This window comes from Sorex fumeus, unplaced genomic scaffold (genome assembly GCF_029834395.1).
Source record: "Sorex fumeus unplaced genomic scaffold, SorFum_2.1 ptg000009l, whole genome shotgun sequence".
Classification (NCBI taxonomy): Eukaryota; Metazoa; Chordata; class Mammalia; order Eulipotyphla; family Soricidae; genus Sorex; species Sorex fumeus.
The window spans coordinates 21,201,674-21,228,235 of NW_026606066.1; the positions used below are offsets into that span (position 1 = coordinate 21,201,674).

The 26,562-nt window shown below is 42.0% G+C and overlaps 1 protein-coding gene across 1 annotated transcript in view; it reads right to left on the reverse strand.

Moving 5' to 3' along the window:
- The window catches only part of STK39 (serine/threonine kinase 39), a 301,932-nt gene that overhangs the window by 151,966 nt on the left and 123,404 nt on the right, over window positions 1-26,562 (reverse strand). Inside the window, exons 9-10 of the mRNA XM_056110251.1 lie at window positions 24,326-24,374; window positions 24,154-24,219 (exon numbers count right to left, since the gene is read on the reverse strand). Of these exons, the coding sequence (XP_055966226.1) occupies window positions 24,154-24,219; window positions 24,326-24,374 (115 nt within the window). The remainder of the gene's footprint in view (window positions 1-24,153; window positions 24,220-24,325; window positions 24,375-26,562) is intronic.

A 26,562-nucleotide genomic window follows, 5' to 3' on the forward strand; every position in this document is an offset into this window, starting at 1 on the left:
CCAACATCAAGATGAAAGCTTAAACTATAATTCAGAATGACGTGAAATGCATGATAAAATAAAACTGACTCAAAACTCATTTTGGTGATTTGCTATTTCTATTGAGTTATTTGAAGAGTGGTTTTCATATAATATTTTTAAAAAATATTTTGATTCTTTATAACCACAAATACTTAGCATCAATAGTACCTCTTAGAAAATACTTTAGTCATTAATCAACTTTACCATTCTATTGCTCACTTGTCACTATTTTCACAATGTCCTTTTGTCCTATCCTTTGTATTACTCAGCTTTTTTTTCCTCAAATAAATTTCAGAAATAGATTTTAAAAGTTTGTTAAAAATCGATGTAGAAAGTCTGATTCAGAACAGTACCGAATTGTATCAGTCAATGGAGAATAACTAAGTTCTGTATTATACACTAACTCTTCTTATTGATGAGCAGTTTTCCTGTCCATTTATTAGATTTAATGCCTTCCATCAAGTTATTTACTTTTTCTGCCTAGTATTCTCATGTAACTTTTGTTCATTATAAAGATTTAAATGATAATATGGTATTATTCTTATGGTATATATGGTACTATACAGAAAGAAAATCTGAGGGATAGAAATCAAGTAGAGAAGAAGGAGCCTGATGTACAGGAACTGTGAGTTCAGTCTCCAACATTGCATGACCCCTGCACATCGGTTATTAAGCCATGGTGGTCCCTGCACATCACCATGTGAGTCACTGGGCCTCTAAGAACTATTGGATATGGCCTCTATAAAAAAAAGAAAATTTAAGACAAAGAAGAGACTTGTATTTTTTTCCTCCAGAAGCTAAAAGGTAATATTCACCACATTTTAGCAATCCTTTGAGCCTCAAGTTTTGAGTACTGGGTGAAATTTTTACTAGTCACATTAAAAAATAGCACTGCACTGTAGCACCGTCCTCCTGTTGTTCATCAATTTGCTTGAACGGGCAACAGTAACATCTCCATTGTGAGACTCTTGTTACTGTTTTTGGCATATTGAATATGCCACGGGGAGCTTGCCAGGCTCTGCCGTGTGGGCGGGATACTCTCGGCAGCTGGCCAGGCTCTTGAGAGGGACAGAGGAATTGAACCCAGGTCAGCCATGTGTAAGGCAAATGCCCTACCCACTGTGCTATCACTCCAGCCCATTAAAAGTTTTAATGCATAATCGTGTATTGAAAAATAAGTGAATACAAATAATGTGTGGGTGGAGCGATGGACAAGGCACAGCTCTGACCCCAGGGTTGCAGAAGTGGTCTAGGGCGCCATTCACATCCCAGCTCTCACTCTGTCTGCACATCTGTCTGCTTTCACGGGTGGCAGACAGACTTCACTGCAGGTCTCTCTGGGTTAGTGTCTGTGAACCCAAAACTGCAATATAATTTATGTTTAAGACAGGATCCAGTTATCAGGAAACACCATTTCTAACATGTAAACAGTGACAGGAAAAAACACAATATGCAAAATCTATTCCTAAAAATGAGAGCAACCTCCCCTTAGTGAACTCAAAGAGGAGTTTTTAGTATCTATTGGACTATTTCCTTCATATTCTTTTTTTTGATGGGGTGGTGGGGGCCCCAGGATACGGTATCCATCCTGACGCAGTATACTCCATGGTCCAGTTCTTGAACTGGCAATTGTAAAATCTTATCACGCCGAAAGTTGTATGTTCACGGGCTCACTGGACGGCACTGTTTCACCGCCTGCGTTCGGCGCTCTTGAGCCACTGTGTGTGGCCTGGATGGGAACGGCTGTTGGCCAAGGGCAGACGGAAGAAAAAACGGGGGCCAGGCCGGTCTATATCATTAGTAGTTTATTCCAATCCTCTTCACTCCTGTCTTTCTCTGCCTCCTTCTCTCCTGGGCCCCAGTCTTGGAAGCTCTCTCCTTCTGGCTCTGACTCTGGATCTCTGGAGCCCGAGCTCTCTCACTTCTGACCCCCTTTCCGAGCTTACGTCTTAGTTTATATAGCAGTCACATAAGGCAGTGACATAAAGGTGGGTTAAATACTGACGAATCAACAAAGAGAGGTAAGACCACTCCTCCAGGAGATTAACTCAAGGATAAAATCTCATCTACAGAGATTATTTCAGATTACTAGGAGATCCACCCAAAGGTGGGATCCCAACAAGGATGTGTTCTTCCTTTAGTTAGTAATCTACTTAAATAGTTGTAATAAATCTACTTCTAATATTTCTAGCAATGTCATTCTGTATGAGCACAGTAAGAGATATAAATTTAGTTTGGTTCTTCCTGAGAACATCTCACTATATATTTCGCAGTCCTCAGGCCAGGTTAATCTTCCTAGCTCCAGCAGGGTCCTAGTCTCGTCGTTACTTACTTTTGGATCATGACAGCATTTGTCCATGATCATGCCCTCAACTTATAGTTGAGTATCGTGGCTCTTTGGCCTGGCCCATTTCGATGCCAGGGTAGCTCACTGCTTGCCCTGGGTCCATTCAGTCCCTCGTCGGGACCCTGCTTTTGGGGTGCTAGGAACTAAGGGCAACTGAGTCAAGAAATCAGATGCCCAGGAGTAAATATTATTCGGAGTCAATCAACTACCAAGTTACAAAGCATAATATTAACTGTCTTCCTGTGTCCACACAGAAAGGACATTGCTTACAAGTTCAGTGTTCTTAGATGGGTGTGACCTGACAAACCTAAGCTACCTGAGGAAGGACAAAAGGGTGTTATCCTACAGGCAATGCAGTGTAGCTCAAACCCTGAAGTGCTGGGGGCCTCCAGGGCCACAACGCTGTGCTCCAGGGTGACTGGCATTATACTCAGCAAATGTTGGGGTCAGGGAAAGCAGACAGTGCTGGAGTTAGACTTGGGGCCTTACACATGCAAGGCAGGCACTCTAGTCCTTTTGTGTAATCTTCTTGGCTCCACTAAAAGTTCTTCTCAAGTCTCTGGAAAGTTTCTCTGTGATAGGCAATGTAAAAGTTTCCACAGTCTATGATTTTAATAGAAAAAATTCTGCTGCCCTCCTAACCTGAAAGTACTAATAAGAAGTAAGTATACTTCCGGGGTCAGAGCAATAGGGCAATGGATAGAGCATTTTACTTGCACACAGTCAACCCAGGTTTGGTCCCCAGCACCACATATGGTAACAGGGCCTAGCAGTGTGATTCCTAAGAGCCGAGAGTGGTAGTCCTTCAAAAACAAACAAAAAATAACAAGTAATAAGAGTTTTACTGAAATTTTGTTTGTTGGATAGAGATCCGGCCCAAGCTCCATTAAGGACAAAAATAAGTTCTCTCTGGGGCCTGGAGGTAGCTCCTTACACATACCTTGCATGAGTGAGGTTCTGGGTTTGATCCCTTAAACCAGAAAAAGTTCAAGACAGAAATAAATTTGCATCACATTCATTCATTTAACCTACATCTACTAAGCCCCAATTTGTTGTCTTATTTTTATTGAAGGGGTGGAGCATACCCAGCAGTGCTCAGGGATTACTCCTAGCTCTGAGCTCAGGATCAATTTCTGGCAGGCTCAGGAGACCACATGAGATGCTGGGGATCGAACCCAAGCCAGCCATGTGCAAGTGAAAGAGAAGCACATTACCTGCTGTACTATCCCTCCAGTCCCAAAGCCCCAATTCTTGTCACAAACAAAACAGTAAACACTACAGATAAGCAAGGAGAGTGATTTCTGCTCTTTAAGGAATTTATGATAGATTAATTCTTATTTTGGTGATCTAGCTTCAGTGTAAGCAATATAAAAAATGTCTTCAGAATTATGAGCCACAGGCAGTGATCCAGGCCTTAGTCACTGATTAAAATCCACTGAATTTCCATAGAACTCAATCCTTGCTCTCTACAGTGGGAGGAAAGATGCGGAACAAAGGTCTCCACGCTGAACTCTTTGTGCGTTCATAAGTTTCTGCAGACTTCTCAGTATTCAAAAATTTTGGATTTCTAGACAAATCTTTTTTTTCTTTTTTGGTGCACAGAATTTTAGTAGCACTTGGATGACTTGGATGATTATTTCACAACCTGTGTGCTTCACAGCACACACAGAAAATGATATTTTTATACAGCATACTGGGATAATCTGCCAAAGCAATTCACAGGAACTGGCCCTAGAATGCCAGCAATTCCAAGCCCACACAGCTGCCCTGAGGAATGGGGGGTTGAGGGGGGTAGACTGGACTCATGGTTCACCTGAAGCTTATTCACAGCCACTGGTGCATTCTGGCCACTGGCCAGGAAGTTCTGGTGGAGAGGATAACTAAAATCTCTTCCAGAACTATAGATCCTCTACTGCTTTACTTTCAGTCTACTTAATCTATTCTTTTTTGAAAAGACACACTCAGAAGATGCAAGGTCCACTCACAGCAATTTTTGGCATACCAGACCTGAGGGCTGAATGCAAGAGTGCATGGATGTGATATTACTTAAGCCTAGTGGTACTCAGAGATCACGTGGTGCTCGTAATCATATCAAATTGGATGCAGCAAAGCAGTCTCCCTAATCCCTGTATAGTTTAATTATTGGGCAGTTTTCATGTTTAGAGACTCTCTAGTCTTTTCTTCTTTGTCCAAACTCTCTACATCACTTTATTGCCTGCTTAGCATGAGGCAATGCGATGCTATGCCAAAGGTTCCTTTATCTCTCTTTGCCTACTCCACATGTCGGACTGCCCCACGCCTTCCTCTATGAGGCTGAATCAAAGAACCAGCATTATGAGGAGATTAAAAACGAGGGTCCACATTGATACTGCTGCACCATCAGAGCACTCTAAGACAGACATGCCGGTTTTAGGAATGAATATAAATTCCTCTGAGCAACATCAAGAGAAGCAGTGATTCCAAAAGATTTGCAAATCCCGCCGCAGATGGAATAGTAACTAACAGAACGGAGGCAAGAGAGGTCTGGCCAACAACACTCAGGAGAAGCCACTCCAGTGACGGGCATTGTAGAAAGAACTGTGAGTACCAGGGAGGTGAAAATAGCAAGGCTCCATAACCAGCATGGAGAGGGAGGAAAAACAGTAGAGAAAATGTAGGCGTCTTTACCTGTGCCTATATAACCAAAACCCCAAACCACTGAGACATCTTTTGGTAATGTGAGCTCCAGCATGGTTTCCTCCCAAACCCCGAGATGTGTCTGTGTATTGCTACCTGTTCTAGCACCTGACCTATTTAGTTAAACACAGAGTCCTGGGTCAGGCCTGCACACCCAGGAAGTGTTAACCTCCAGTGAAAGGCCTGAGTATCTGTAAAAGGAGATTCAACAGGAAGAGGCATCCAGTCTCTGGGAGGAAAAGGTTCCGGTAGGTATCTCTCAAGGTAGCGGGAGAGATTAAGTGGGAAGCAAGGGGGATTAAGGGAAATAAGATTACCAGAAAACTTTAGCTGGGACAGTTCTGGTTTAGTCATCATTTGCTTCAGGAAACTTTTACTTTCAGCTAACAAATAAATTGATTATAACCGTTTTACTGAAAACAGACAACAACAACAACAAAAACATTTCTCTTGGAGCAAGCAACAGGAAATTAATTTGTTAGGTCCCTGCTAAGGGGACAATTTAGGGTGGGGAGGAGGAAAACTGGGAACAGTGGTAGACAGAAGGTCACACAGGCGTTGCAACATTGTATGTCTGAGACAACTGCATTATGAATAACTTTGTAAATCATGGTGTTTTAAAAGATAAATCATGGTGTTTCTATAAACATGAATTGAAAACTGTAAAAAGGAGGCTTTCCAATTATAACTTTGAAATTTGTAAATAAAGAATCCTGAGGTCTTACAACAAAAGCAGAAATAAATAATAGAGTACCAAATAAACTTTAATTATTTGCTACCCTTCAGGAAACAATTACAACGTGTATATATTGGCAGAAGAGCGAGAACAGTTTTATTTGAAGAAATGAGGATTAGCTCCTCGGGCTCTCCAGAGACAGGAAGAAGGAAGAGAAGAGAGAAGGGAAATCCACTAACTTAGACATTAGTTTCCTTAAGAAAATAAAAGACAACCCTCACATGACATTCAAATACTTCCTCCTTTGACTCATTTGTATAAAACACAACTCCTGTCTTACAAAATATTCCCCAGATATAAAGTAGCAGAAGGGGAGACAAACACCCAAGAATAGTTGAGATAAATACCAGGAGGTCTGCTCCATGGCTTGGAAGTCGGCAGCACATGCTGGGGGAAAAGGCAGCTCAGGTAGAAAAGAGAACACCAAGTAAAGGGTGTTTGGAAGACCCATTCGAGATGCGAGATGCATGCTGAAAGTAGACTATAGACCGAACACGATGGCCACTCAATACGTCTATTGCAAACCACAACACCCTAAAGGAAAGAGAGAGCAAAAGGGAATGCCCTGCCACAGAGGTGGGGTGGGGTAGGGGTATGGGGGGGGGGGAGGGCTACTGGGTTCATCGGTGGTAGAGAATGGGCACTGGTGGAGGGATGGGTATTCGATCACTGTATAACTGAAACCCAAGCACAAAAGTTTGTAAGTCTACAACTGTACCTCATGGTGTTTCACTAATATATACATATATACATATGTATATATATATATATATATATATATTGCCTAGAGTTGGAAAAACAGTACAGTGCAGCAGGATGCCTGCTTTGCATGGGACCAACCCAGATTTGATTCCCAGGACCACAGATGGTCCCCCTGCACCCCACCAGGACTGATCCCTGAGAACAGAGCCAGGAGTAAATCTTGAGCACTACCAGATATGGCATTAAAACACAAAGAAGCAAACAACCGCAACAACAAATGTTCCCCAATGTGTACTGAGGAACAACAGAAGACAAAAGCGTTCAAGAAATCCCTTTAGAATGGTCCAGGCAGCACAGTTTTGATTAAAAACTGCCACAATTAAACTCCAATCAAAAAATCTTCAGAGGTTGGGAAGCTTGAAACTCAGAGGAGCTGAGTGACTCACCCAAGATTCAGACCCACCAAGAGGCAGTGAAGAGGTCATTTGAAGGTCACAGAATTTTTTTAAAGCAAACTACTCAATGATTCAGAGTGAGGGAAATGGGTTTTTTTTTTTTAATCTTTAAATGCTATGAATGGTAAAGGTCATATGGGAGGGGCCATGGGGCAACTCAGCATGACAGCACTTGCCTTATTTTTGTATGAGGTCCTGGGTTCGATCCCCAGCACTGCGAGATAAATGAGGGACAGTAGGACACCAGTAAGCCACCAAAGCAAGGGAAGGAGCAACAGAATCATAGCCCTACCAACCTGTGCTGCCTTTGGCAGAGCCGGACTGTATAGATGAGCTGCACCAGGCACAGCACAAGAGCAGACCCCGTCCCTCCATCAAGAACACCTCAAAACATAAACCCAAGAATGACCGATATCTTGTAGCTGATTGATTTATCATTAGTCTGTTCTGGAGAGGAGAGCTAGCAGAGACAAAATAACACACACACACATACACACACACACACACACACACACACACACACTCACAGAGCCCTCTTCCCCTCCCCTCGTAACTACACAGTCAGCCCAGAGGCCACCCTGAAAGTAACACCATATCCGAGAACAAGATTCCCAACCAAAGGAATCCCAAACCAACTGCTCTCTGTTGACTAACCCTAAAGGTTAAGAGCCCTCGGTTGGGAATGAATGTGTTCCATCCCCAGCACTGTATATGGTCCCCCGAGTGCTACCAGGAATGATCCCTGAGCACAGAGACAGGAATAAGCCATAAACACTGCCAAGTTGTGGCCCAAAAACAAAAGAGACAAAAGCACTACTTGATTATTAATTAGTGATTCTTAGAGTATAGTGTTACAGAGCCATTAGACATGGTTATATAAAATCTGTATTTGCTGACACAGAAAAATGTCCATAGATATCGTAAATGAAAATTCATTCTTTTTTGTTTTTGTAGTGGGGAGTGTGGGGGCACACCCAGCAGTGCTCAGGGGCTATTCCCTACATCTGTGCTCAGGAGTCACTCCCGGAGGTGCTCGCAAGGCCCTATGCGGGATGGTCCTCGACTCTCTCCAAAATTCATATCTTAAATTAAATCACAGAGCAGCAGATACAGAATGATTTTAATTTCATTTTCTGGATAAACAAGACTTTGGTCTAAAATTGAGGTTGGCAGAGAATGGAAGAGGCAAACATTTCCAAACAGAGAGGAGAGAAAAAAAAAAAAAGCAGCTTGAGTAAGAGCAAAAGGACAGGCAGGGAATGGGGATGGAGACTGCCTGAGAAGTCCGAGCCACAGGGATGGGATTCAACCGAGCCATGTGCTCGAGGTCCAGTTAGAGATTCTGATTCTCAGGACAGGATGCAAGCTCTGTGGGCGGGAGCGTGTGCTTCACACAAAGCAGCCAAGAGGTCCAGAGCCCACACTGGGCTGTCACAAGCGGGCGCCCCTGGGAGCATCACACCGGCAGCAGCTCCAAAATAAAAGACCAAAACAAATAAGAATTATGGGTGCTATGCCTAGGCCTCTTCCACCGTGGGATCAGTCTCCCCCAAAGGGTCAGAGAGGTTTTTCTCAGTACTCCAGAATAGGCCTTTGCCAATAGCATAACCGTGGTATATGGAACTAAGGGTGACAGAAGTCTGTGGGCCTGAAGAAGATACTTCTACCATTAAAAACACATTTTATTTATGTAAGAGCAATGAAAGCTCTAGAGGCTCTTATCTGAGCAGCCCTTCCTCTAATTCAAAAAGAAATCACCACTCCCTAAGCGTTTGCCTTTCTCCTAATCAAAGAAGCAATTACCGCGCCTTTTTTTTTTTTTATGAACTTTAAAGAACACAGGGAATCATCATCCAAGTGTGGGTTCACTGGCGTCGACCATGTTCTGAAAAACTCACCTACTCACTGAGAGAAGATCAATTCTGCCCCTCTGCCCCTCCTTAGCAAGCCCCCCCCCTCCCGCCCCATGCTTCCATTCATTCCCACTCTGAAATCTCCAGTCCTCTCTTCCCAACAGAAATCAGCCACTGCATAACTGGGCTGGGACCCTGCATGTGATTAATTTCTCCTGCTAATCCATACAATGCTGCTTTGATTACTAATCTAGCATAAGAAACATCCAGTGGCAGTGGTGGGCTATTTTCTCCAGCACCCCAACACCTCTTTCCCTGCTTGCTCTCTCTCTCTCTCTCTCTCTTTCTCTCTCTCTTCCCCTCTCTCCTTCTCTCTCTCCCTCTCTTCTCCCCTCTCTCCTTCTCTCTCTCCCTCTCTTCTCCCCTCTCTCCTTCTCTCTCTCCATCTCTTCTCCCCTCTCTCCTTCTCTCTCTCCCTCTCCCTCCCTCTCTCTCTTTTTCTCCCTCTCTCCCTCTCTCTCTCTCTCTTCCAAGCTTCCAGTAAAGCACTAAAGAAAGCCCACCCTCTTCCCACTCAGCTCCCTCTCCCAGCCCCCAACCCCTAGAGCCCTTCCCATATGGATAGACAGAACCTTCCAATTTTTCCCCAATTGAATTCTCTCAGCTAACCAACTAGTTGCTTAACAACTGCAACAATTCCACAGGGCCTTTTAAATCTGGGTTAAATTAAAGACTGCTGTTTGACTTTCTAAGCTGTTATTACTTTGTGAGTTGTTTACAAGAGCTCCTTTCCCTCTCTGTACGTCCATATGTGAGGAAAATAATTAAAAATCAGGGTACAGTCTCCAAAAATAAGTGTCTGTATTTGTGAGAAGTAATTTACTGTGGAGTTTAGAAAAACCCATATCAAGATGCAGAATTAACTGCACCTCTTGGAATTTTCATTTGTTTTATACTAGTTGACTTTTAAAAAATATGATAGAATACCAACATTTGTGGCTTTTTTTTTGCTTAAAATAAGAAAATACTCATGCATCTCTATGATGTTAAATCTAATTAAGAAAAAACAAATACCAAAACACCCTCATAGTTTTTTTTTTAAGTGTGTGTACTGCGCCCTCTGCTGGCCTCACCAAATTTCGTAAATGCAGTTAAGACGCATGGATTTCTTCTTTTCCTATTTTTGCATGAAAATTCTATTACTTTTTATCATTTTCACTTTCACCTCTCTAAAATGTCTAAAATAGGTATATATTTTGAACTTTTACAGGGTATTACATAAAGGGTCAAAGTTTAATAATTATTATTATAAATTATATATAACGTACTATAAAGGTAAAAGGTAAAGGCCCTCCCGTTGATCGTCGATTTGCTCGAGCGGGCCCAGTAACGTCTCCATTGGAGACTTTGTTGTTACTGTGTCTGGCATATCAAATACTCTCGGTAGCTTGCCAGGCTCTCTGAGAGGGACGGAGGAATCGAACTCGGGTCGGCCATGTTGGCCGCTTGTAAGGCGAACGCCCTACCCGCTGTGCTATTGCTCCAGCCTATAATAAATAATAATGCACTGTAGCACTGTCCTCCCATTGTTCATCAATTTACTTGAGCGGGTACCAGTAATGTCCCCATTGTGAGACTTGTTACTGTTTTTGGCATATTGGATACGCCACAGGGAGCTTTCCAGGCTCTGCTGTGCAGGCAAGATACTCTAGGTAGCCTGCTGGGCTCTCCAAGAGGGACAGAGGAATCGAACCCAGGTTGGCCTCATGCAAGGCAAACACCCTACCCGCTGTGCTTTTGCTCCAGCCTAATACAATAATATTGTATTATTATTAACACTGTAGCACTGTCCTCCCGTTGTTCATCGATTTGCTCGAGCGAGCCCAGTAACATCTCCATTGTGAGACTTGTTGTTACAGTGTTTGGCAGATCAAATATGTCACGGGTAGCTTGCCAGGCTTTGCCATGCAGTTGAGATACTCTCAATAGCTTGCCGGGCCTGTCTGAGAGGGGCGGAGGAATTGAATTATAATTGATCAATAATTAAATTGAGTTAATATTGTATATTAATAAATAATAATACAATGATTAATAATAATTATCTCCCCTATGAGAGGGAGAAAATAATAGAGTAATGGAAACTAATTTAGGAACCCGAGAGATAGTAAAGGCATAGTAAGACATGTGCCTAGCACTGGCCAATTCAAGTATAATTCCAGCACCACAACTGTTCCTCTGAGGACAGAGCCAAGAGAAAGCCCTCAGCACAGCCAGCCGTGGCCCCATGACTCACAACGAACCATCCAAAACACTCCAAAGTCTATTAAATAAGACTTTGGAGTGTTTTCCTAATTAAAGGAGAATTTGGATAATAGGAGAACATCATATACTTCCTGGACTGGAGCAAATAAATGACAACATAATATGCTGTGTGGAGGGACTCAATTTTCACTATCACATAAATCACACTGGATAAAACAACTGCCAGAATCTAACTGGCAAATCCAACCATTCATGATCAATGGTGTGGGAGATGGTAGGTAGTTAAGATAGAGGAGGATCCATTATGACAATACTGGTTGAAAATGATCACTCTGGACAAGAATTAAGTGTTGAAAGCAGGTAAAGGGATATACATGATAACCTTTCAGCATCTTTATTTGCAAACCACAGTGCCTAAAATGAGAGAGGGAAAGAGAAAGAGAGAGAGAAGAGAGGTACCTACCATAGAGGCAAGCAGGGGTAGGGGGTGGCTTGAAAGGGTGGGAGGGAAACTGGGGACACTGGTGTTACAAAATTATACTGGTGGAGGGATGGACACTGGAACATTGTATGACTGAAACACAATCATGAACAATTTTGTGATGCTCTACTCACGGTGGTTCAATTAAAAAAATTTTTTAAAAGGGGTTGGAGTGATAGCTAGCACAGCGGGTAGGGTGTTTGCTTTGCATGTGGCCGACCCAGGTTCAATTTCCAGCATCCCATATGGCCCCCTGAGCACTGCCAGGAGTAATTCCTGAGTGCAAAGCCAGGAGTAACCCCTGAGCATCGCCGGGTGTGATCCAAAAAGAAGAAAAAAAAAAAAACCTAAATTTAAAAATCCAACCATTCAACTCTTTCGAATAAGGTGGGAAAGTGAATTGAGTTAGCTGGCTTACCCAAGATGCTTAGCAAACTGGTGGCTACAAAGAATTTTAGACCTAAGATCAGCTAAACTCTGAGTCCTGGACTAGAATATGGAGCACTGCCTGGAAAAGATCTCACCTGCCTATCTTAGAACTCGAAACTGGTGCACCTCATCTCTCCTCGCACTCTGCTCTGAAATTCTGAGTAGGCCACCTTTGTCGCTTTGCTGTCCTGCGTGCTAAACTGCAGTTTCTGAAATGCACATGATGGACTGAGATGCTGGGCCAGTACTTGGGTCACAGGGACAAATATGACACTGCTGCTGCGGCCATAAATGAGAGTCAGTGCAGGAAGTTAATAGGTGAGAATGAAACTGCCACGGAGACTAAGGCCAACAAGTAATCATGCCCAAGGAACACAACTGCACAGCTGAACCAGAGAACTGACAGAGGGGCAAGGATGATGGTAAGAACAGTCCAGACAAGCCGTGCTGAGCTTGGAAAGATTCGAGCTCAGGAAGAGTCCTTCCAAGCAAAGGACCTTCATGGACAACCAGTGGGCCTGCAGGACAGTTGACGGCAGATGAGAGTACACCAGGTCTTTGCAAAACCAGGAGTGGAGAGGTGAGTGATCCAGATTAGGGGAAGTGAAGAGGCAGCCCAAACATGGGTGGGGGAACCCTACTGTGCTCCTTACCCTGTTGGTGACAGGGGCCCCATTAGATAAGTGGCAAGAACTCGCAACTTTAACCAAATCCCTTTCCAGTTTTCATGTTTCGTCTCTTTTTTCAAAGAAGTGGGATGCAAGCATGGGAGTAAGCTGGGAAAGGAAAGAAAGAGACTTCACAGCAATCAGCAGCCCTCACCCCACGCCCACCCCTGGATTATTTGTGGTGCTCCCGCAGAACAAGCAGCCAGGGACCTGCTTGCACTCGGGTTCAGACAGACAGGCTAGTGAGCTTTGGGGTAAGGGAGCATCTCTCTGACAAGTAGAAATGAAGCCCTTGCAGCTCCTGAATGCACAGCTCCCTGCCATCTCAGTGGATGTGAACAAATGCCACCATCATTGCCCACGCCTTTCTGGTGACACAAAACTATCTGCTCTCTACAAACTACAGCTGGACAAGCAATACGGGTCTCCAGATTTTCCTACTGCATGATACTAGTTTTACATTTCCTACTGCACGATACTATAGTTTTACATTTCCTGGGCTGGAGCGATAGCACAGCAGTAGGGCGTTTGCCTTGCACGCAGTCAACATGGCCGACCCGAGTTCGATTCCTCCGCCCTTCTCGAAGAGCCCGGCAAGCTACCGAGAGTATCTTGCCCGCACGGCAGAGCCTGGCAAGCTCCCCGTGATATATTCGATATGCCAAACACAGTAACAAGAAGTCTCATGATGGAGACGTTACTGGGCCCGCTCGAGCAAATCGATGAACAACGGGAGGACCGTGACCGTGACTGCATGATACTAGTTTTACATTTCCAAATCTACTATCCATGCATTTACATTTGGAAATGTAAATGCATGGATAGTAGATTGTCAAAATCTTTGAAAAGTTAGCAAGCTCTCTGAAGCCATTTTTACCTTGAAATGATACGCCACCTAAAAATAGAGGTATTCCCCCCTAAATATGGTTCCCAGGAGTTACCAAATCAAGTGGACCCTTTCCTCCCTACAAATGCCATAGGAAAGAACTCAGAAAAGATGCATTCTTAAACTTTTGTTGCCAACTGAATTGAAAGCAATGTGGGGGCAATCCCCCCCGCACCCCCCTCCCCTCACTCTTTCTGCTACCTTTACATCCTAATTTCCTCCCAGCACAAGTACTAGTCAAGCTCCTTACAGCTGAAGCAAAAAGGAAGATATCTATGGCTGCAAGGTTTTTCTGCACTAACTAGAAAGCAATTCCTGGCCACAAGTTCTTGGAGTCAATGAACCATTCTGATAGCACCCCCTAGTGACCAAAAACATGTTTCAGGCCAAATGAGTTTTATAAAAGCAAAGTACTTTCTCTCTCTTTTTTTTTTTATGTTCATTGATTTTATTCGAACTCGAAGATACGGAAACAACCCAGAATTACAATAACAGATGATTGAATAATTTTGTACATACTTATACAATGAAACACTATTCCATTTTAATAAAATACAAAATTGTACATGAATTGAAGTAAACAGGTCATGGGCAAAGTACTTTTTAAAAACAGAGAGAGAGAGAGAGAGAGAGAGAGAGAGAGAGAGAGAGAGAGAGAGAAGAAAAGTGGCTGCCATACAGGCAGACTGAGCTGTAGGGGGTGGTGGTGATGGGAAGGAAACTGAGGACTCTGGTGGTGGAAAATGTATACTGATGAAGGGACAGGTATTGAAATATAGTATGACTGAAATCCAATCATTAACGGTTTTGTAACTATATCTTAAGGTGATTCAATTAAAGAAAAAGAAAGTTACCTTACTAGGGAACTATGAAAAATATAGCTTTTCACATAAAGTTGCAAAAATGTTTCTTAAATATGATTTGAGAGATGAAAAAGTAATTGTGCCTATTATATAATTAAAGGTAAATTAATTTTTTCTAACAAGTTTTATGTTAAAACCAATAAAAATAAAATAAAATGATAGCTTTTTTAAAGAAAAAATAACTCATAAAAGTAACAATAAACTTTTATGAGTGGGGGAAAGGAAATGTCCCAGTTTCAGATCCAAATAGACCAATATCTTTAACCATTCTGTCCAACTCAGCTCCAAAACTGAAGGGGAAAAAAAAAAGCATCCTCACTAACCCACCAGTTTTCCTCCTGCCTTTGAAAACAGGAAATTCTCAATCAGCTCTATTAGCATATGCATGGATAGTTGTCTTTCTCACAAAATTCCGGAAGAGTGATGAGAAAGCACATTTTATTAGATACACTGTGTCTGTATGAATTCAAGGTTAGAGAGCTGCTGTTGTATTGGCATTTTGTTTTGTTTAGGTAAATGGATTTATAACACATGTATGCCCTAGGAGTGGTCTCATACCACCTCAGACACATTTAAGTATACCACACAGACACACACAGACACACACACACACACACACACACACACACACACACCCCTATACCTCCACCAAACAAAAGAAGAGGAAGAGAAAAGGCACCTAAAGCAGTAAGAGAACATGAGCACCCTTCCCCCCACTCAGACACTGGGCGTATTTCATGCTAAACTCAGCAGCAGTGTGCTGAGAAGAGCAGAGGACAGCTCCTCCTCCTTCGAAACTATCACATACTTTGACTCCCTCCTTCCTCTGTTTACTCAACCCCAAGAGAAGTGCAGGAACAAAAGAACTTTCTGAAAAAAGCCTGCCAATCTCCTCCAAACTATATTAATTTGACCTTGATGTAATGGAAGCTTGCCAATCCTATCTTCAAAACAGAATTTTGTTTTTGGCAGAAACCAAGTAAAATTAAAATATGTGATGCTTTTGTTACTAGAAAATGTCATGTAACGTAAAAGTGGTAATAGTGAAATATACTTAAGCTATGACTCTTCAAACCCCTGATGATTCAGGTATTCACAGTTCTGTAGGGACCTAAAATTCCTTTGATCCTGCAGTTCAAAGTCAGAGGCCCTTAATAAAGCCAAAATCCTTTGTCTGGTTCCCACTCTCTAACCTCACAGAATGAAACTTTACTGTTCCCTTCTGCTGGGGAGACTTGCAACAAAACACCAATAAAGTCTTAAAAACCATCTTCCTTCTTCCCAAGTTTCTTGACAGAGTATGACCTTCAATATTTCAAAACTGATTGTAAGATTCTAGGACAGCAATTCTGCACAAGTTTAAAATTATTTTTCCCCTTTACCAGCTAAAGAAGAGAGAAAGGAGAGCCTCTTTGGGTCTCAATGTCCAGGAATGCAAACTGAAAGGTCCTGGACCAGGATGGGATTCCCAGTCCGGGTGGCTGTTCATATTTATATTTCAAAGCATTTTTAGCTTCCTGATATGCCTCGATACTGTACTGTTAACTCGAGACTTTCACTGAGTAACTGAGGCCACAGTTTAACTTGCAATAAATGCAGACCCTGTGAGCAGCATGGAGGAGCATGAAGGTATAAGCTAAGGATGAGCGTTTCTCTGTCTCGTCTCCCACATCTCCCAGTCTGTCAGTTCTATAGTTTTCCCTGAAGCACGTCATCTATGTCCATATGCCAAAGCATAAACTCCCGTTATTCTCTGAGTTTTATATGTCATGGGAAGCTTTTCGCACTATGTTCCTCACTGAAAAGTTGAGTTCCACCAGCTGGACTGGGTCCCTTTATTTATCTGCCTGCCCCCCTGGAGCCCGTTAGTGACAGCAACAGCAGCAAACAAACAGCAGCAACAGCAGCAGCAATAAAAAATGTTACAGAAATAATGATGTTGACAGAACACCAAAACTACAATTATGGGAGAGAATAATAACTGGAACAGAGTAACAGAGGGACAGCGCTGGAGGGTCATGGGCACTTGGAAGGTGGTGGAGTGGGAACACTTTATACACCAATACCATACACTTTGGCACTAGTATAACCATCTAATCGAAAAGGTAATACTCTTAAATAACACAATTAACTCACTGAATTTTTAAATAGAAAAACTTTAATATTAAAACAAAACTGTGTGATTACGCAAAATAATAAAAATAATAGTAACTGAAAATACTAGTGCCATTTATTGCTCTGTGCACGCACACTTCCTATGCTTAACGAGTTAATTCCTCAAAGGCAGAAATAGCCACTATTACCTGCCCTATTTTATGAATGGGGAGCGGAGTTTCTGACCAATTTAGCAATTGTGCATGGTTGTTGCCACCAAGCTTTCTTTCACTAGGCCATCTAACGTCTCTTCCCTTCTGAAGCTCCAAAGCCTTTTTCCCTTTACTTCCTCCGTATAAGTCAGATCCCTGGAAACTTTCTCAGATTCCTCCTATAAGACATATAAAAGCACATGTATGGCTGTGCATGTGTGTATGACTGTGTGTATGTGTGTGTGTGTGTGTGTCTGCGTGTGCATGTATGGATAGAGGGAGAAAGAGGCATAGCAGAGGAATCACTCTGAGAGAGACAAATGTACCCCCTCTCCCCCTACCACCCCTCCCCGCCCCACCCCTGGCTCTTCATACATAAGGTATTCAGCCTCTCCTGCACTCTTAACCTGCAATCCCTTAATGTCCTATTCCTCTTCTTCTTTGGAGGCTCAACTTTGTGGAAACTGCACAGAATCAGAAATCAGAATCACCATTTATTAACCAGGTGACTTTGGGTGAGTCATTTCAACTCACATTTTCCTCTATAAAGTGTGATAAGAATACCATCACTATCTGTCTTCTGTTTAGATGTGGAAACATAAAAAAGTGGTCTTAAAACTCTGTGTGTGTGTGAGTGTGTGCTTCATTCTTAAGAGTTTTATAACAAACATACCACAATTCTCACTATAAAGAGAGATTTTGGCAGTGAAGGCAAACCTGATTCCTGACTGTTGTACTTTGGTGGGGCAGGAAAAAAAACAAAAACAAAAACAAAACAAACAAACAAACAAAAAAAACCCCTGGGCAAGTGAGCAGGCAACAGCAATGAAATAACTCTTTTACCTCCTTTTCTGTAGGCTTCTTTCTATAAACCCTTTCTCCATTCTATCCCAAAGCAACAGAACAGAGAAACTTCATGACCCACCCACCTCCCTGGACACCAGGGCTCATTCTTCACAACCTATTTCACGCCATACTTCTAAAATGCTCCCCTTGTGGAGCCACAACAAAGCATGCTTCTTCTGTATGTGATGGTCAAAGCAGCCACAGGCAAATATGCACCATTTGGAGTGCAAACACCACCCCAGACAGTCCATCTCTCATCCCACAGTAACATCCTAGCCTCTCCTGTGTCTCCTTGTGCTGATGCAGAGCTCAGGCTCAGAGAAAGCAGACCCCTCACCCAATGAAGCACACAGATCCTGCTACCCCTGCTTCCAGAACAGATGCGTCATTTCCGCTTCCTACCTAGACTCGAACATCACATTTTGGCAAAGTGTTCCTCCTCTACAAGCTCACTTAGAAATCACAGGAAAATCTTATCTCCCATAGACAAAACACACCTGAAATAACATAAAGCATGTATGCTTCATTGTTAAAAAAAAAAAAAAGACTAATCACCCAGTAGAGTAAGTACATTCACTTTACCTTTTAACATTTCATATAACAAATGTGATGTTACTGAAACCCTCCTGCTGAGAAGTAATTGTGTTTTTAATGAAGAAGTGAAGAAGCGGGCAGGGCCTAGTATAAGCTTGTGATCAAAGTTAACATCACTAGTAAGGAAATAAACTAACATCATGTGCTTCCTAATACCCCACTTCTGCGAAATCCTGTCAAAACATGCTGAAAAACAGGAGAAATAACAACACAAACCCAAACTGAGGGCCAGTCTCTGAAAGAACAGTCTGGACTCATTGAAAGTTTCACAAAGGGTCCTTCTACTCTGGAGAAGCCTAGGTTCTCTTGAAGAAGTATCTTTCTCTTTTTCTTTCCTCACACTTCTCTGAGTAAATTTCTTAAAAATCAAACAAACAGTCAAAAAAAAAAATAATCCAAAAGCGCTTCACTGAAAAAAAAATGAAACAATTCTAGATTGAAGGAGACTAAAGGAGACAGAGTAAATGAAATAAATGATTCTGGATTGGAGCCTGTAACAAAAGTGACACAATCTGAATTATGATCTAAGGTCATGTAATAATAATATATCAACACTAACTCTCTCATTTTTTAAAAAATTGTGTTATTGTTACGTAAAATAATGTTTTTTAGGGCACAAACATTGAAGAAAATTTAAAGATAAAGTATACAAAGTGTCTGCAACTTATCCTAATTTTTTTTAAAACAAAAGGAGGGAGAAAAAAATACATAAACATTTTTTATACTATTTTTGGAAACTTTTTCAAAGTCTGAAATTATTTCAAAATAAAAAGTAAAAACAGGATACATTCATACCTACCAAGTAATTAAAATAATGTGACTTATACTATTCCTGCCCGTGGATTCCTGACTATACAGGTGGACCAAAATGAACCAACAAGATGTGAGTCCTTCATATAAAACCAGCCATAAAGCTTCACTGAACAAAATCTAGGGCTTACACAGACCATTTACACTCTCCAGTTTACAATGGTTCCGCCCAAAAGTAACAGTGTTACTAAATCCTTTCCTCCCTCCAAATAATGACAAACCATTTCAAACTTTTCTAACTCATGAACCATTTCTGACTTCCCTTATTACTCAGAGAATCCAAGTAAACATCTCCCAGTCATTCTACTACCCCTGAAAACACAGGTCACTACAATAAAAAATAAATTAAAAGAGCTGTATATTAAATCTCTCTATCTACTTCTGACCAGTATGTTTTTGGCTGTGCAGTTTGCATTTAGATATCAGTTTAGCTATAGACCCTTTTCTGCCAACAAGGGTTTTACCCACAGAAAGTATGCAAATGAGTATCAAAATGGTTTCCTATCGCTAACATTAAGTTTAGTCACCAGTTAACTCTGACCTTAAAAGGCTCACAGCCCTCAGCATTTGCCTTCAACTTTAACAGAATGATTTATGCCCCTCCCCACTGATGGCCTGGCTCTCAAACCCTAAGAGATGACTGGAAATCAATCCTGAGAGAGTCACGTGAGAAGAAAGTATTCTCATAAAACCCGTTCTCAAGTACAAGGGTAAGCGACAACCTCTCTCTGCTCTTCTGGGTCATTACAAGCATACTCTCATGTGGTTCAGGAACACCAAATCTCTCATTTCTCCTTGAAGGGCCCACGCAGCACTGTATAACAGCCTAACCAGCAGGACCCTCCACTGGACCTGGTCCCTCGAGCATTGACAGGAAGCCCACAAAATCTATCCCCCTAAGAAAATAAATACATATTAAAAAATATCCTGGTTGTCATAAGAGAAAAAAACAAAGAGAATGTTAAGAACAACGAATTTACATGAACATGGCTGCCTAGGTGTCCAGGGCCTGAACACAGAACCACAGAATGCTGTTGTCATGCAAACTCTCATAGATCAATGGCCGGACTGCATTGTAAACACAAACTAAGGATGCAAAAATCAAAGAGTTAGCATCACCCAGGAGCCACTGAGAAACAAATCTATACAGGGAAACTAGGGCACAGTCAACTAGGAGGCCCAATAGCCAAAAAGGAAAGTGAGCAGTTGAGCCAATATAAATAAAGACAAGCTCAAGAATGAAAAAAAAAGTAACTTACATGTCACTTTAACATGCCTTAAGCACTGTTAAGAAGGTAAATGAAGATATAACAAAATAAATATTTTTTAATGCACATAGTGACTAAAATAACACTTGCTTCCTAGAGGCCAACACTGCATGAGGAAGTTTCGAAGTATGACTGCTTACCAACATAAAGATCAGGGAAGGGAAAGAAGTTGTCTCTTATGAACAAAACCCCCATAAACAGGACCCGGACAGAGAGCTCGAGGGGCTGAGTGCACTCTCTGCATGCAGAAGGCCCATATCAGATTCCTGGCAACATATATGGTGCCCTAAGCAGGCAAAGTGTTTTTGACCACCTCCCCCCAAAAAAAAATCTTGGAACAAACATGTAAGAGAAAGAGAGCTGCAGGTGGTCTTCCCTGGTGCCCAATGTGCTCATTCTGTCAGCAAGCGTCTATGGACACTCATTCTGAGCAAGACACACTTTGATGGGTACTGTGGTTCCACTTGCTGCAGTTGCCACAAACATCAACAGGAAAGTTGTGGAGTGTGCCCAGTAATCAGGACACACCTAAAAGTAGCAATGACCACAGGACAGCAGCCAAGTGAACGAGGCTCGGGAGCACAGTAACATTACAACGGGCCACTTCTTTTTCCTGGAAGATGTCAAAGGAACTGTGTTCTATTCTTCCTTCCCTCTTTTGTGTACTCTGAAATGTGCTGCCACTGTTCATTGATCGGCACAAATCAGGAACTGGGATTTAAAGTTGAAAGTCAAAGAGCAACTAAATGGCAAGAGACATGACTAGAAATCACACTCTTGCTGCTTCTTGCTTAGAATCATGTATATTGAATTTGGGGTGCAGATGATTTAAAGCATGATGTGATCATTATTTTGAGGCGGCATGCCCAGCTATATTTAGTGATTACTCTTGGCTCTGGGATCTGGGATCACTCCTCGAAGTGCTCAGGGGACCATATGGGTTGCTGGGGGTCGAACCAGTTCAGTTGCAAGTGAGGCAAGCACCCTGCCTGTTGCATTCTCTCTCTGGCCCCTAACTATTTCCTTAAAAGAAAAAAGAACCAAGATGGGGGTAAAAAAGGAAAGTCCCAGCCTGAACAGACTGTTCATATTCTTAATTTGTTAGGCATCTCAAAGGAAAGTATAGTCACGTAGCAAGCTTTTAGCTGGAGTTTATAGTCTGTAAGGTTAGATACTAAAATGGTGCCATGAATTCAGGTCTACAGAGCTTTTATTTGATAGAAATCTCCCCCACACACAAGTTATTTGCTCTTGTGTTATTTTTGTTTAATTTTAGAATCCACTTCTGAGCAATTAAGTGGCATGATCAGTGCATAATTTTACACTCATGTTTAAGAAGAACTAGAAAGGAATGGGAGTTAGAAATCTACTGCAATGGTCCTGCTGCAAACAGGAGACAAATGTTCTAAGCAAGGCACAGGGAAATGTGGAGAGGGCTTGGAGCTTGAAGAAATGGGGAAGAGGGAGGAAGGAGTGCTCGTCTATAAAAATAGCCACAGTGTTTGAGGTGGGGTGAGTCAGAAAGAAAAACAGCACAGAAAGATTAGGTTTGGGTGAGAAGGTGAACCTTCTAGAACCACCACACTTGAGAGGCTCACCAGCCACTTAACAAGGAGCCAGAGGTGTGAGGCTAGAGCATCAGAGAGCAAGGAGGCCTGGAAAATCCCCTCTTAGCTCTTAGGGAATTGCGACAGCATGAGATTATACAGAACTTTGAGTTAAAGCAGAGGGTGGGGGAGCACCCCTCTATACCACCTCATGCTAAACAAGTTAAGGGCTTTTTTTTTAATCTTGGTTTATATCCTTTTTTTTGGGGGGGGGTGCACACCTAGAAGTGCTGAAGGCTTACAGGTTTACTCTGCCCTCAGGGATCATCCTAAAGGTGCTCAGAGGACCAGATGGGGTATTGAACCTGGGTGCAGAGCCAGGAGTAACTCCTGAGCATCGCTGGGTGTGAGCCAAAGAGTGCAACTGTTAGGATAGAGGCCATCAGGAGAAAAACAGTTCAGAAGGCAGCCAGGAGCGATAGCACAATGGGTAGGATGTTTGCCTTGCACGTGGCAGACCACAAATTGATTCCCAACATCCCATATGGTCCTCTGAGCACCGCCAGGAGTAATTCCTGAGTCTATGAGCCAGAAGTAACCCCTGTCCATTGCCGGGTGTGACCCAAAAAAACAAACAAACAAACAAAAAAGCCCCCAATCTTAGCCCACCTCAAGCGCAGGACCAATAACCCGTCCACACCACACAATTCTGCTAGTCTGGGAGGAGACTGTTGGGTCATTTCTTGAAGGCTATTTTAAATTGTGTCTCAAGACAGACCCAGGGAGACTGCTTAAAGAGGTGGTGCCCATGCGTAGGATCATGAGCATGTGCTCAATGATCATCAGCTCAATGCCTGACACCACCAGGCTGGAGCAGTGCCACATCACCAAACTGAGCCATTAAACCACAAGGCCCATACCACTGACCATTATTGCTGGAAATGGTCCAGAGCTCCCTCCTTCCCCTCAACACAGCTTGGGAGGCCCCTATTTTAAAAAAATCTCTTTTAAAAACTTATAAAGCATTAATGAAACATTTCATGTAAAAAAAAATCTATTTAAAGAAATCCTAAAGCAGCAGCTAAATATTTCTAAACAGAACACTTTTTAAAAAGGTAGTGTCTAGAAAGTAGCAAAGCTACTTATACTAAGGAATGATGAAGCAAAATTTCTGCCCTTTTTTCCCACTTTTTTGTGGTGCCAGAGATAGAACCCAGAGCCTCACTCACACATGAGAAGCATGTGCTAGACCACAGGGCCACCGCCCTCTGATTCACAGTTGCTTGTCAACTTTAGTTACAAATCAGACATCTCAGGTTTTATATCAGCTTTCCTTATAACCTATAACCTGTAACAGGGGCTGGAGCAATAGCACAGCGGGTAGGGCATTTGCCTTGAATGCAGCTGATTCGGCCGACCCAGGTTCAATTCCTCCACCCCTCTCGAGAGCCCGACAAGCTACCGAGAGTATCTCACCTGCACACCTGCACGGCAAAGCCTGGCAAGCCACCCATGGTGTATTCAATATGCCAAACACAGTAACAACAAATCTCACAGTGGAGACGTTACTGGGCCCGCTCAAACAAATCGATGAACAACGGGAGTACAGTGCAACAGTGCTTCCCTATAACCATTAACAGTAAAATAAAGACAAGAGATGACCTCCCTCTCTAAATCTGTAACTACATAAATATTTTCAACTCTAAAATACTAGCACAATTTCAGAACCAAATTAAGCCAAGCCAAAAGTCAAATTGTTATTTCATACTGCAATGAAATCTGTAATATAGATAAAACTCTACATAAAAACATAAACATAAGTACACTCACACATACGCACCATCTTACAAATCTAAGACTGAAATGGAAAGTTTTTTAGCTAATCATTAACATAATTTAGTTAACATAAGAAAGACTACAAAGGGCCATGTGTTTTTATGAAGAAAAAGCCTCTATTCCTCAGATTCCAAACAGCTACTAGAAACACACTTCATTTTTACTTTGTCTCTTCAAACTGCTTTAAAAATTAAATCCTCCCATAAGATCCAAAGGGAAGATATACTGCAAGGATATTTCACTTTCAGAGTATCTGAGCCTCATCACAATCCCCTCCCCCCTGGCCTTCTTTAAAGCAAAGCTAATAAATGGAGAAATGAAATCACTTGAGTTTCACAATGCTTTCACACCCAAACTCATAGCATCAAGCTGAGATAAGCCTGATGCAAAGCACAACACATTTCTCTGAGAAATCACTCATCAGATAACCTCTGAATAGCATCCCAAGTGTGTGGAAATCTTTTTGCTATTTTTCTATGAGCTTCATTTCCAGGGGCATGGAGTGAGGGATGGGGGTGAGGGGTGGGGATGGGGTTGCTTCCGACCAGAAAGACTAATGGCCCTTACCTTTTTGGCTCTTTGTGCTATGTCTGGTGTTCTGGTAAGTAGCTTCTCAATCAGGTACTCTCTGTTCTGCAAAACAAATATTCCCAGTGGTTTAACATCAAATATGGTAACACAGAAATTCATAGTGATTTCAAAATGGCAGATTTACTTGGGTTTATTTTAAGCATGTTACCTTGGCTTTCTGGAAGAATTTGCATTTTAAAAGTTCTGCTGCTGTGGGCCTGAAAGATCAATAATAAATTAGAGTTGAAACAATGACCACTCAATAAATACACTGCCTTGATGAAACAACTTAATCCTACAGTATTTCTGGAAGACCAGTTTTAGGAACCGCAAAACAAGCAACTAAATTAATCGTAAACTGGCACCACATAAAACCATGCCAATTTTCTCCAGTTCTTTCCAAATCACCTCCACTGCAGAGCACGTACTTCACCAAGTTAAATATCTGAGACTTGATCAATTTTCCATCCTCATCCTTACACTTCACTAAAATGAATTCAGTGTTTCTAAAAAAGGTGGCAGACATCCATGCCTGTGAGCTGAATTCCTTATAGTTATTAAAAAGTCATATACAAACTGCAAAATTTCTTTCCTCTCAAAGAAACTATAGTTGACAACATGCTGATTCCCTAGAATGGTGGGTCCAGACATCCTGTGGACAAACTCTGCCTGCCCACCAAGGAACCCTGTCTCAAGTGGACATGAAGTACTCTTTGGAGGAGGAGAAAAGTGTGATCATGATTAAGAAAATGCAAATTCATTGAAAAGCAGCATGGATTGGTCTGACTGGATTCTCCTGGTGTCATTTAACCTCCTGGTTTCTGTATTATAAAATTAGATGTGAAAGCTTAACTAGGGGAAGAACACTGCTTAGCTGTTACCTATCAGCACATCAGAGGAGCACATTAAGTTACCCCACTGGAAGTGATGCTAAGTTTAACCTGATCTCACGTTCTAGACTCTCCTTTATAAAGCATATTCCCCCAGCTTCAACTGAAGTTATGACTGAGGGCTAAGAGTTGGGCACTGCATGAAAATCCTGTTCCCCAAAACTTCTCACCAAATAATTCAGTATCTTTGCCTAAAATAATTTATGGGAGATGGAAGAATACCGACTTCCTTTTATCATTCCTTATATATTGATTAACTAGCATTCCCCTATAAAGAACAGCTTCCTTCATCAACAGTTCCTTGGTGGGGGGGTGGGGGGGGAATTCACTCAGAAAGAATTACAAAAATTTAGAGTAAAGGAGAGTCAGCAAGGCAACAGGTCTGATTTCCTAAAAGAGTCAGCATCACAGAGAAGGGAAAGCAGGACACAAAGAGAAAGTTCCAGAAGAAAATAAGCTAAAAAGAAACACAACCAAATGCAACATGTGAACCTGGCCTGTTTCCTGTCTCTCAGAGGGATAAGGGGGAAGAACTCCAAAAGACATTTGGAAATAGAGGTGAATACAAAAGATATTCAACAATCTTGGGAAATTCCTATTTGCTTTCTTAGGTATGAAAAATTTTGTGGTTATGTCTTTGTGAAAGCAGTAAGTCTATTTGTTTAGGAAATTAAATACAGATAGAGCATATACAGCAAGTGTTAATCATTACTGAAACTAGGTGGTAGTTTATAAGTGAACACTGTGCTATTTTTTCCCTCTCTATATGTTTCAGACCTGTCATATGACAATAATTGGAAGGAGCAAGGGAAGCAGTACTACTAAATACCCCAGTACTAAATACCTTTAAGTATTCTCTAAGTCATCGATTACCAAAGGAGTAAGTAATAGTGTCTTGCGGAAGGATATGCCTTTATAAGAAGTTCTGGGCTGGAGTGATAGCACAGTGGGTAGGGCGTTTGTCTTGCATGCAACTGACCCGGGTTTGATTCCTCTGTCCCTCTCGGAGAGCCCGATAAGCTACCAAGAGTATCCTGCCCGCACAGCAGAGCCTGGCAAGCTTCCCGTGGCGTATTTGATATGCCAAAAACAGTAACAAGTCTCACAATGGAGACGTTACTGGTGCCCGCTCGAGCAAATCGATGAAGCAAATCGACAGTGCTACAATGCTACAGTGCTCACATTCTGCAAACACTGCGTTGGAACCAGAAAATTGCACTAAAATGTCTTCAGAGACCAAACTCAACTACATAAAGGAATTAAGAATGGTTAATAAATGGTCAATCGGTGTAAAAACTGTGTAAATATACGGGGGCTGTAAACTGTATTTGTGTGCAATGAAATTTTCTATGTAAACTATTACTGCTTTTTTTCCCCTTCTGTTTCAATAGGATACTGCCTACAAATGTCTGACAAAGAACCCCTGAATTGCCATGTCCTCTGCAATAAACAGCTGCTAATTGCTAACTTCTTAAGTAAATAATGTATCTGAAAACACAGGTGAGCCACATTTTAC